At 38.5% G+C, this 12,955-nt stretch overlaps 1 protein-coding gene across 1 annotated transcript; it reads right to left on the bottom strand.

The window, feature by feature from the left end:
- Positions 1-2,558: 2,558 nt before the first annotated feature.
- On the bottom strand, positions 2,559-11,074 carry LOC121912115 (high-affinity choline transporter 1-like). Its single transcript, XM_042434198.1, has 8 exons — positions 10,891-11,074; positions 9,464-9,580; positions 8,958-9,113; positions 8,546-8,694; positions 6,916-7,059; positions 5,631-5,784; positions 3,195-3,271; positions 2,559-2,633 (listed from the first exon to the last, which is right to left on the bottom strand). Exons 1-8 carry the CDS (start codon positions 11,072-11,074, stop codon positions 2,559-2,561), a joined length of 1,056 nt encoding a protein of 351 aa, XP_042290132.1.
- Between the last annotated feature and the right edge of the window lie 1,881 nt (positions 11,075-12,955).

The following is a 12,955-nucleotide window of genomic DNA, read 5'->3' as shown; positions in this document are numbered from 1 at the left end:
TCAATGCATTGTATGTGTGAAAATGCAGTCATTGAGGGCATGTTATAAACATTCCTTTCCTTTATCTGCTATCAAATAACATAAATGTCTTGATTATATTTTCGTTGTTGTGGTTGAAAAAGAGATACACAAGTTACACAAGTTAATCTGCCTACTATAATTTCAACAGTAAAAAAATAGAGAATGTAAGTTATTTTGTGTAGTGTGTTAGTAGTCCAGGGTGCCAACAAGAGCAGGAATAATGCAGCATTCAAGACTGAAGTAGTCCAGCACACCATATATATATATATATATATATATATATATATATATATATATATATATATATATATATAATAATTACTATATTGTAATTATTTTACAGTAAAAAGTTAATCTGAACAGATGATGTGTGCAGGAATTCTTGAATATTGAGTGCTAATGTGCTTAGCCATGATGTCAATATAAACATTGGTGGAAATCTTGCAAGGCAGTTATTCATTTAACATGTCAGGACATAGAAATTTAATGATTTTTAAAGTTGAAGACTGCACGTTGAGATAACACTGACGTTATGACTGACGTCAGTTCAACTGTCATTCTGGCTATATATTTAAACCCTGTCATTTCAACTATTTTTTCAATGTTGAAATGTTTGCTGGGCTCGCGCTCTCTCTCTCTCTCTCTCCAATGCATGGAGGTAGATTGCCAAGTAATTAAAACACACCCTAAACTGACATAAAGCTGGAATTAGAACTTGTCATAGATTTTAAAGCTAGCTTGCTCATACTTGCTTAAGACAACAAAAACACTATTTGAATCCAAGGCTTCAGGTGAGTGCTTCTGTCACAGACTGTCTTGTTGTAACTGGTTAGTCAAACGTTCACTCCTGCGGTTAAATCCTGTTTGTCAGTTACTGGTCATTGAGTCCAAGCTGTGTGTTTTTCCTGCCCAAATCAGTGTGCTGCATGAATGAATATGTGGATCTGGAGACACAATCTGGCCAGCACCTTTATTCACCAACCTGCAACATCGTGTCAGATAGACTAGGACCCGAAAGTGAGCTTAGTGTAGCCTGTCGCTAACACGATGCATGTTTATTTGTATTGATACGAAAATTGAGGCTAATAGGAGGTGGCGTCGTCCATTCCGCTTTCGGAGCGGATGAAGATGTCTGGTGACTTGAGCAGCAACTGGGCAAGTTTTCAAGCAGAGTTTGAGGATTACTTGTTGGTGACTGGACTCCATGAGAAAGCAGTAGATGTGTAGGCAGTAAAGCACAGGAACCTGATGGGAAACGAAGGTTGTCACATTTAGCACAACCTAGCTCTCACTCAAGCCCAACAGGAAGACATGGTGGCCATACTGGAGGAGCTTGAACAATACCTTCGAAAGGTATGTCTTTAGAAATCTTAAACAATAAGAAGGGGAAACAAAGGCTAGGGTGCTGGACAGCCCTAGGCGTGGGGAAAGTGGCCAGTGACCATGGCCTACCAGCAGGCCATTTGAGTCAACTAGCAAACCGACCCTGGGGCAGAGGCGAATGCAAGTGCTGTGGCGTTCAACACAGATGTGGGTGAGACCAGTGCCCTGCTTTTGAAAAATTGTGTCACTCATGTGACACCGCCAATCACTTCGCTAAAGTGAAAAGAGGCCTAAATGCACGTCAGCTAAATGCCATGGATGCCCCATCTATCGCTGGAGGACCAAGATGACGATGACTACAATCATGGCCAGATTTACACAGCAATGAGCATAGGAACAGTGAAAACACAGGGGAAAAAGATGTTTGTCAACCTGCAGCTGCAAAAGGGGCGCCAGAGATGCCAGCTCGACTGTGGAGCAACCTGCAACGTGATGAGCAACAAAGACAAAATGAAGCTAGCACCCAGGTTACCAGCACAGCCAAGTTTCACCAAACTGAAACCTTACTCCAGTGTGGGGATGCCTGTTCAGCACACAGTGCGTTATTAGAGGCAAGACACACAAACTTTATTTTGAAATTATAAAATCCGAGCCCTTGCTTTCAGGTTTCAAATGCAAGAGACTTGGCCTGATATGCTTCACCATTCCCGAGGAGCTGCATAGTATAGAGCATGGTCACTTAAAACTGGACAGCACTGTGGCCCCTGCTCAGCACGCTCTCAGAAACATGCCACTGGTCCTCAAGGCAGCCGTCAAAGCACCGTTGAATCAATACGAGAGAGATGGACACTTAACCACAGTCATACAATCCACAGACTGCATAAGTAATCTGGTCATTGAAAAAACTGCTGGATAAAGATGTGCAGTGTCACTGGCTGCCCAAGCATGAAGGCTATGAAGGAGACCGAGATGCTGGTCACAGCGGTGCCTGTCTTAAGGTATTATGATCAGGCCAGTCACCATACGGAGTGACTCCGGTCAGACGGCTGCTGCTTGCTACAGGAAGGGCAGCCGGTCGCATTTGCTTCCCTTGCATTATCCCACACAGAACAAAACTATGCACAGATTGAAAAGGAGTGCATGAGCATCATATTTGCCTGTTAGTGATTCCACTACTGCCTGTACAGGAGGGGAGACGTAACAGCAGAGACAGATCACCGCCCATTGGTGTCCATCTTCATAAAGCCCCTCCTCCGGGCACCAAAGCGCCTCCAGAGGAGGCCCTTACACTGGTATACAAGAGAAAAGACACGCCTTACAGACATGAAATGGTCTGCAGCCTGCAGCAGGAGCAATGTGATGCTGCAACGCTTCAGCAGACAGACTACCTGAACTTCACCAGCCAACACCTTGTGCAAGTTAAACAGAAACACAGAGGAGGATGTGTGCCTTCAGACCTCAAGACTGTCATGTTTGGGGGATGATCAGACTGCATAGAGGAGCTCCCCATCGCCATCAGAGAGTACTGGACCACCAGAGACAAAATAAGTGCACAAGACTGTGTTCCTCAGAAGCCAGTGTGTTATCAATCCTAAACCTTTGCGACTGGAAATGCTGAGACAGATTCACCACAGCCAAGTAGGAGGATAGGCTTGCTACAGGCTTACTACCCACTTTTGGCCCAACATGCCAACAAGGAGAAATCATAGACTTTGTGCAGCAATGCTCTGTGTGCAACAAGTATGAACAACAGAAGGAGACTATGATGTCTCACCCGCTTCCCTCACATCCCTGGCAGATAGCGAGCATGAACCTATTCAACCATGCAGGAGGTTGATCTGGTCCCTGACCTCACAGCAGAAACCGCAGTCCTGAGGTGCAAGGCTCAAGTTGCACAGCATGGCGTAACAGACCAGGCCATCACTGACTGTGGATGGGAGTGGAGCTCCAAAGACATCACGGTATCACTGAGACACTACACATACCTTTCCACAGAAACTGATAGCACACCATGCCAAGAGGAGCAGGGCCATGACTACTTGTGGAGTGAGAGGCAAATTAAGCCTTGTGACAGACTAAGCCTTTAGGTTGGGACTGACAAAAAAAAAAAATTGTGTTGCAACAGTTGTTGTGTCCGTAATAACATTTAATAACATATGAACAACATTTGGGCAATAGATGGTTGATCAAAGTACTGCCAGGCAATCGTAATGTCATGTATAATTAACACTGAGTTAATTAAAATAGCCTACTGTTAAGTCTAGACATTCTCTCTGCAGAAATTTGACAGGTTGAGCTTTGTTGAGATCCAAGTTCTGGTAACTGGTTAGTCAACGGCTCCACCCTGCAGTTTCATCCTGTGTGTCAGACTGCCGTGTGTATAAACACACAGATCTTGAGACACGGGTGGCTTTATTCACCAGCATCCAGCTTGCACCACCTCTGGGAAGACGGTTGTCATTACATCCTACATCCTTTCTTGTAAAGTAGATATAGATTGAACTAAGGCTTGTATGCTTACCTAACATTTCATCCTGGGGTTGTTTCTTGTAACATAAAACCATGATGGAGTTACTGGTATGCTTATTGGGATTCAATTATGTTGAATGTAAAATCACAATGGCTGTTGGTTAATCAGCATTAACTTAATGTGATATCAGTAACATTGATTGAAACCAAACAGATAGCAGGCATTAAACGGCAACGTATTATACAATGTATTTAACAGTGTAACATCTTATTACTTACCTGTGTTGAAGAAGCATCAGTGTGAAATTAGCAGTCTTAGGTGTCCATCTAGTGGTGAAAAATAAAAATATTAACCTGAGCAAGATACAGTAGGGCTTCCTGTACGAGACACTTTGGCACATATCGGTATTTGGTAAATTGTTTATGTTGTTATCAAATGCTGTATATGTTCTAACATTATTTAAGTTCATGCAGCAGTTTATGTGCAATGTTTTTGTTATTTACAACAGTTGATAGTATCGTAGTTTTAATGTGAATGGGCCTAAAATGCCCCAAAACGAGGTGCAAGTTCCAATTAAAGTAAGCTTTTGACTGTGTATAAGGTGTTTAACATGTAAATGAGATAGTATATCTGTCAACTTCACTTTAGTATTTTATTCATGCTGCTGTTTGGTCTGAACTGCTGGTAGAGGCAGTAGGACTCACTTGTTTGTTAATCAATTGCCAGAATTCTGTTTGTATTTTTGTGAGTTAATAAAAAATAAATAAATGAATAAATCAGAGAAAAAAAACTCACTTTTCCAGGGACAGGTTTTGTAGTAACATCTTTTGATACTCTTTCCACTCAGATACAAAAATAAAGAAAGAAACACCTTTATTTGTCCACATTTCATTCTTTAATGACACATGACAACATCATACATTCTCCATCTGATCTTCCATTTGCAAGTACAATTTGTTTTTTGAATGTTGCAACCTAAACATTGTTTCAAGCAACTTGCTTAATATATAAAGCATTCAAGAAATTATATGATTTCAATTCAAATAAACAATCATTTATGTTATCAAAGTCATATTATGTGTACTTATGTGTGAATGTGTTTACTTTTATCATGAACTACTTTTGTTATGCAAGAAGTAGCACAAGGAATAATTTGATATTTTGGGGAAATTTGCTTATTCCCTTTCTTGTCAAGAGCTAGATGAGGACATTGATATCAATCTCATATTTGTGTGCTAACTATGGAAATGAAGCCAAAGGTGATTATCTTAGCATAGTATAAAGACTGGAAACAGGAAGCAAAAAATACACCTACCAACACCTCTAAAGATCACAAATTAACTGTACGTAGTTCATTTAATTTGTACACAAACTGAAATATAAACACAACTTGTCGGTTTTGTGCTGGAACTATTTCTTGGTGAACAACAGCCAGATAATAATGATAATAATATTATAAGCACTGCACAGAAAACACTTAACATGTGGTGCTAATCATCGGCTCTGAGGCATCTCGATCAAGCTCATTTTCATTTAAATTCTCATCCTCATTGTGCTTTTCGGCACCGTCTGCTGCCGGTGTAGCTGTTGGTGGTTGTGGTGAACACTGGGCTTTCACTTTGAACATAATATTTAAATTTTATTCAAACTGCATCATATTTATTTGTAGAACTGACATTTAATCATGTTGAGTAGTATTTATTTGTGGATACGAACATACATTAGTGATCACAAGTGTCATATACACTTGTACTACAAGTCTTGTTCTTGTATGTATTTTACAATATTCACATCAGTCACTGAGAAAGTGTAATACCTGTGGATGCTGCCACTGCCCCGATCAGTATAGATGGAGTCCCAAATACAAACATACAGAAAGCAGCTGCAAAAGATGTGATCTGAGCGGTGGCTGAGGAAGAAGCCGACAAGGTTCTCTGGTGGTAGGCCTGATATCCCAGGTTCCCGCCTCCCTTAAACATAAAGCGAGTTCAATTTAAAGCTGCTCTGTGTTGGATTTGAAACTTTTAGACATCAGCTGTTCAGAATAACTGCCTGTATGCGTCTTTGTTTTTTTGTTGTAAAGTATTTAAGTTGTTTTTATCAGTTTCATCAGTATCAACTGTAACTAGGCACGGCAGTCTGGTTCAGAGTCAGATAAGCACTGTGTGGGAGCCGATCACGGATGCTACTACATCAGTTCAAAATAATGTGGGGCATACGATACGAATGATAGGGACATGTCTCTACCAATATGAAGGTGATGCTGAATTGTCCCTTGAAAGAGTGCCAAGATGTCAGGTTTGTGTGTTTTGAGCAAAAAAGTACACTATTATGATGAGGAGTGAAAGAGCAGGATGTGGGAGGATACCCGACTTGATAATCTATAGTTAAGTAGGTAAGTAAAACGAAATGTAAAAGAGAGAAAAAGAGAAAAAAAATCATGATAAAAGTCTTTTTGTGTGTGTGCGTACATGCATATGAAAGAGAAAGAGACGGAGACCAAGTGTACGTGCACAATTATTTTGGCTGTCTGACAAAAACATGTCCCAAACAAAGTTAAACCGAACTTACACCCTTGAGGTTCTCAGCCCTGCTTTTAATTGGATTTTACTTTCCAGAAACCACAGCCAAGCTCATTACCTGAGTTGGCATTACGTAAGTCCTCGCAGTTTGTTTTATCTTGTGAAAGTGAAAATAATACAAAAAAATAAAACATAAATCTAACCTCTGTGTTCATTTCCAAGGTACATTTTTCTTTAGTAAGCATCCAAACAGGCTTATGTTAGTGCAAAATATCAAATCTGATTCAGCATTTTTTTTCTTACTTTGCTGTACTGTGATACTGTGGCTAAGTAGATACCATTAAATACAAGAGCACATCTTCTTCATAAATCATCAACTGATGAGGATGCTGACATTTTGCCAGGGATATGTCATTGTTCCAGAAATGACTGTTTGAGTAGTAAATCTCTTACTGTTATTATTAAAAACTGAATACAGTATGTCCCATGCTAGATTAGAGAGCTTGACAGACTAAACTACAGCAAGTGAATTCTGTATTTACAGACTAGAATAAAATGCACTTGGAAAAAAAAACTTACCAAAAATAAGAAATAATCGATCGCCCTCCAGGCCATGTTTGCTTCCAGTTGACCAAACCAGGGAGCGTGTAGGGTGTTGTTTAGGGCCGTCTGAGTGATGTCTAATGAGTAGGGGTTCGTCAGGAGAAAGGGGACACAGATCCACTGCAGAGACAAGAAGCAAGTAAATCATTTACACAAAAAAAATCATCTGGTTGTTGAAAGTTTGTTTTCTGGGAACCATGAACAAAATGACAAAATTCATTCAGTATTGCAGTAAAAGTACATAAGTATTATGAGCTCGATGTAGTTAAAGTATTGCAGTAAAAGTACATAAGTATTATGAGCTTGATGTAGTTAAAGTATTGCAGTAAAAGTACATAAGTATTATGAGCTTGATGTAGTTAAAGTATTGCAGTAAAAGTACATAAGTATTATGAGCTTGATGTAGTTAAAGTATTGCAGTAAAAGTACATAAGTATTATGAGCTTGATGTAGTTAAAGTATTGCAGTAAAAGTAGTGGTTTGGTCCCTCTGACTGATATATTATTATATATGACATCATTAGATTATTAATAGTGAAGCATCAGTGTTAGAGCAGCATGTTACTGTTGTAGCTGCTGGAGGTGGAGCTAGTTTACACTACTTTATATACAGTTAGTCGTGAGATGATTAATGGGAGAGGAAAGAAGAAAAAACAAAGTTCTGATACACAAATCTGTTTTCAGTTTTTGGACTTTTTCTCTAATCTTTGATTTTTGCTGAAATATTGGATCATTTGAACATTTATTGAAATGAAAGCATGTGAGAAGTTTAGAGGGAAAAATCACTATTTGGTGGAGCTGTTAACAACTCATAGACATGTGAAATGTGACCCCGACTACACACTGCTTTTTGTAAGACGTCAAAAGCCAAAAAGGTTGGAAACCACTGGTTTCATCTTTAACAATGTGTTGTATTTTAAAAGCTTGTTATATTATCCATTGTGTCAAATATTCATCTGAAAAGTAACTAAAGCTGTCAAATAAATGTAGTGGAGTAGAAAGTACAATATTTCCCTCTGAAATGTAGAAAGTAGCATCACATGGAAATACTCAAGTACAAGTACCTCAATGTTGTACTTAAGCACAGTACTTGAGTAGATGTACTTAGTATTTTCCACCACTGCACATAGGTTCTTGTGTTTCAAGTCTGTAAACCTGAGGGTCCAATGAAAACAATCTGTCCATTTAATGTTTCTTTATTAGATAGATATATTGATGTATAGATTTCTGGGTTAAAATCATTTTTTAACAAATGTCAACTTGCAGGAGTGCAACAACATGCATGTGTATGAGTCAGGGACTAACAAAAAGAAGTAAACTAGTCAAGTCAAGAAAATGATATTGCCCAATACCACAAATCACAAATTTGCCTCAGGGGGCTTTACAATTTGTACAGCAATACATCTTCCGTCCTAAGACCACTGACTCAGATAAGAAAAAATGCAATCCAAAAAACCCCTCAGGACGAGCAACAGAGGAGATAGATGTTATGTGTACAAACTACTGCTGAGACTACTTCAAAGCAGTTATTGAAATAACTAAATCAAAGATACCTCTTACAAAACTGCTGTCGAAACTAACAAAACTACAAAATACAACAAACTCACCAAGCTGATGAATATGAGGATGAGCTGTATAATATCTGTGTAGGCCACAGAGTAGAGACCCCCCAGCAGTGTGTAAATGATGACCACAGCAGCAGAGATCCAGATGCACACATTATAGGACAAATCCAAAATCACACTCATAGTTGCACCTATTAAACACATCATATAAGAGAAACTTACAACCAAATATTGTTTAAATATTGTTAATTTTGCAAATCTGTATACATTCATTTTATTTAACATATAAAATAACTGTAAATCTGATAAGAAATACTTAAATATAATAACTTTAAATATCTATAAAGTAAATATAGATTTATGTTATATCCATTAACATTACAATATGTAATATATACATGTATTGCATTGTGTTTTGTATACTGAAAACTTTGTGAAAGGCCACACTGTTTACCTAAACCCATCAGTGTTGAAGGAACCCAGGTAATATCAACTATAAGTGAAGCCAGGGACTGAACGGCTGTGACTGCGTTTCCATACTTGATCTGAAAAGGGTCCAACATGGTCACATATTTTCGGTCTCTCATAGGCTTGGCGAATACAAGGCCACCTTGAGAAGGAAAAAATGAACATTTTTGCACTGTGTTTGCAAAACAGGCAGGACAAGGTTCAGTATGTACAGTACATTCAAGGGTTGTACTGCCCTCAATGAAGAAATGGTTAAAATCTAAATTTTGACCTTATAATGCAATTAGATGAAATGTTATTTGCTAATCAAAAACTATTAAACACCCGATGTTCATCTGAACCTAGATGCATGAGCTATATATTCTGTTGAAAGTGGATTATTCTTGCTGTATTGTTGTATTGCATCGGTGCATTGACTCAAAAAGTTAATCTCATTGTTAATTGTTTTGTAACAAATGCAAATTGTCATATTACAATTCCTTTAACTCTTACCAAAAATGTAAGACACTGCATATGCAGAAAACATGATGATGGCCCAGATTAGTCCCAAAGACGGTGTGTACACCATCTCGCTTGTGCCGACAATGAAGCCTCCACCAATACACGTAGCTGCAGAATGAATAAACATATTAGATAAGTTGAAAAGCAAGACTGATTTGGACAGTGACATATGATGACAAACCTGGAAAATAATGCTGCAGTGAAATCCTATAAAATTGCATCAAATAAGCAGGAAGTCAAACACAGACTTGTTGAGTTGTGGAGAGTATTTCTGTTAAAATGGTTTGGGAGGAAAAACTACTGACTGTGATTGAAATTTACTGCGATTACTGAAGCTGTGTACTGAGATGTTTAGTCTCTGTTAAGCCAGGGTCATTCACAACATTGTGTGTGTTTTCTGGTTTATTTCACTGGGCTCCAGCTGTAAAGATAAAATGTGTGCTTGCAGGGGATCTGTGTTTATGGTCAGGGTCTCCAGGCTGGGAGATTAAGGCGAATCATTGCCTTGTTATACAATGTGTTGGTTGTTTGTATCTCTGTCTAAAGCGTGAGGATTCTCTGTGAGTGATAAGTATTCTGTATGTTCCATTCAAGTGTACACTCTGCTTGTAAAACAACACTTACGCCACCTCAATCCTAAATTTGACCCCCTAAACATGCTCAGAAACTCACTAAATTTGGCACACACATCAGGTGTGGTGAAAAATTTGATAAAATGTAAAAATTAACCCCTAAACTGCCAAAATGTGCTCTCTAGCACCACCTATGTAACTAAAATGGCCACCATAGCCTGTAGGAATGTCGTAGAGAGATCAAACCAAAACTCAATTATTCGTCTCATCAAGACCTACAAATCATACACTGGCCCTGACCTAAATCAAACACAAAGTCCGAAATCAGCCTCTCAAAATAAGACTTTGCCCCAATTTTGGCCCCCGAACAAACGTTATCTCCTCCGAGGGTGTTAATGGTATCGGCTTCAAACTTTAATAGGTGACTTATGACACTATGCTGAAAAAAAGTTGTTAAAAACTTTGTAATAACTTGAACTGTTTGGATTTTATAAGCCCTCAAATTTTCAGTGCCACATCACCCTTACAATGTAAACCAATGGGGAGGCATGAACTTTGTGTCAAACAGAGGCTTCTGATGTCTAATCTATAAGTCTGACCACTTTCAAACCTGTATGAATGGATTCGCCAATAAATCCTTCAAATTTGAAGTACTGTGTGTGTACAGATGCAGAAAAAGATGAGTTATCAAGTGTTTATTAAAGCAACTTTTGACCCAGAATGATCTTCATTTTCACAAAGACCTTTCTGGTTGAAATATTTAAGATGATATTGAACTCTATTCCATCATCACAAAAGAAATGTCAGAATTCCACAGGACAAAAGCAATGATGCCTGCGAGCTCACCTGACATTGTAAAGATCCCCACCACTAGGTTAAGGCTTCGGTTTCCCAGCAGGACCATGTCCATTCTGGTAGCTGCACTCTTTTTCTGTTCCTTTTTGGACTTGAAGGAAGCCCAGATGCCAGTTCCAAGGACCAGCAGGTAGAAAAACACCATCGCTACCACTCCTGGGATGTTTACAGCCATGATTGACCTAATAGACGTCCTCACAAGTTGAAGTCTGACTGACTGATTACCTGACAGGTTTGAAAGGTTTTCTAGAGAATGATGAGGAAAGGCCACGCCTAAAAAAATATTCTAGTATCCAAGACATTGTTTGAAAACCAACCCCTGAAACCTGAGGCTAAAATGGGCCTCTATCAAGCCATTTTGCCACACCCATGCACAAGACCCATAAAATTTTTCACGACTTCTGGCATATGTGCAATGTTTTCGAGCACATAAGATGCGATACATTCTAGTGGAGACCTGCAGTTGTGAGCAACAAGCACCACATTGTCTCAGCACATTCGGTTTGGATGTGTGTGCAGACTCTTATCTTGACAACATGCGCTGACAGACATTAAATCTTGTATTACTGGTTCTGTTACTTTATGAACAATGCAGATCTATACATTTAGCATTCAAAATGCTGTTAAACATCAGTTATTTGTACATTTCCACCTGTTAAGTTAGTGATGAAACAGCAGCATTGTCTCAGATTTGAGTTAAAACAGCTCTCAAATATTAATTTAATATAGCAGACGGAACAATCGGACCATAAACTTTATGACTGGCATCCATGTCCTAATTTTTAGGGCAATAACTGAAACCTAACCTGACTTATACTCAACAATCGTCATTGTTTGTTCAACAGTTTTTACATTGTAAATGCACTTTTGTTCCTCAATGGGAATTAACATCATGTGACTTATTGCCTCCAGCATCTTGATCAGTTGATTCAGTTTCATAATCTGTTTGTCATAAATTTGTCTGGAAGCGTTTATACTGGATAGAATGAAGACTAACTGGCTGACAGTGACAGTTTTTGCTGCCTTGATCATATAACATGGCAGCATTATTTCTAGTGTATGTTGAGTAGAGGTAGTAGTTTGCATCTTGAGTCCCCCGTGATTAGGTTTGGGCAACAAAAACACTTCGGTTAACATCAGGGAAAGAGCTGCGCAAGGTTTTAAATGCCACAATGAAAATAAATCAAATAAAGAAATAAATAAAGTGAAACGCAATACACATTGTCATTTGTATTTCCTGTTTATGTTTACATTTACTGTAGCGTAATTACATGAAAAACATGTTAAATGACAAATTATTCAGCCTTTTATCTTTAATAACGGAGACAATTGTTTTTCATTGTGACATGAATTTTCCATGTCACATTAAAATCCAATCATAACAGAAAACAAAGTGAGGAGGAATATTGCATTGCATTAGCATTAGCTAATCATCGTCCAATAAACCAGCTAGCTTAGCTGTCCGTAATTGTTGTAACTGTTTGTACAACTTCCTTCAGCACAATCCATCAATTAAAACTGCAGACAGTTGAAGAAGTTCTGCACATTTCCAGCTCTACATATCTATTCTGGGGCTCTACTGGAATATCTTTGCATGATTTCCAGTTAAAAACTCCTAATTTTCTTATACTGGTCCTTTATGCAGCCCCTCAGTTCAGCCTCTGTCTGAAACAGGCCGTTTTAGCTCCTGTCACTTTAAGGCATGTTTTTCATTGATTATGAAACATTGTTTTTTCTTTTTACATCGCTAGAAATGTCAGCAGGATTTTGAATCTCTTATTTCAGAATACTTGATGCACTCAGTGAGGAAGTGAAGCTCTGTCAACGATAAAAAAAACAGCTTAAATTCAAAATCTGTTTTATTCAATCAATCCATAAATACAAGGCAAGATTTACATACATCTTTAATAATAAAAAAGGAATCCGATAACCATTCATATATCAAGATCTGTTGTATCAACATCAACACTTGTCAAACATCCTCTGAACCAACAGTTTCAGCTCCATCCCTCTCACACTATCCCCAGAATATCTCCTCTGTGGGGCCAGTTGAAGC

Source organism: Thunnus maccoyii, chromosome 14, assembly GCF_910596095.1.
Source record: "Thunnus maccoyii chromosome 14, fThuMac1.1, whole genome shotgun sequence".
Lineage (NCBI taxonomy): Eukaryota > Metazoa > Chordata > Actinopteri > Scombriformes > Scombridae > Thunnus > Thunnus maccoyii.
This window is presented reverse-complemented; position numbering and strand designations above follow the sequence as displayed.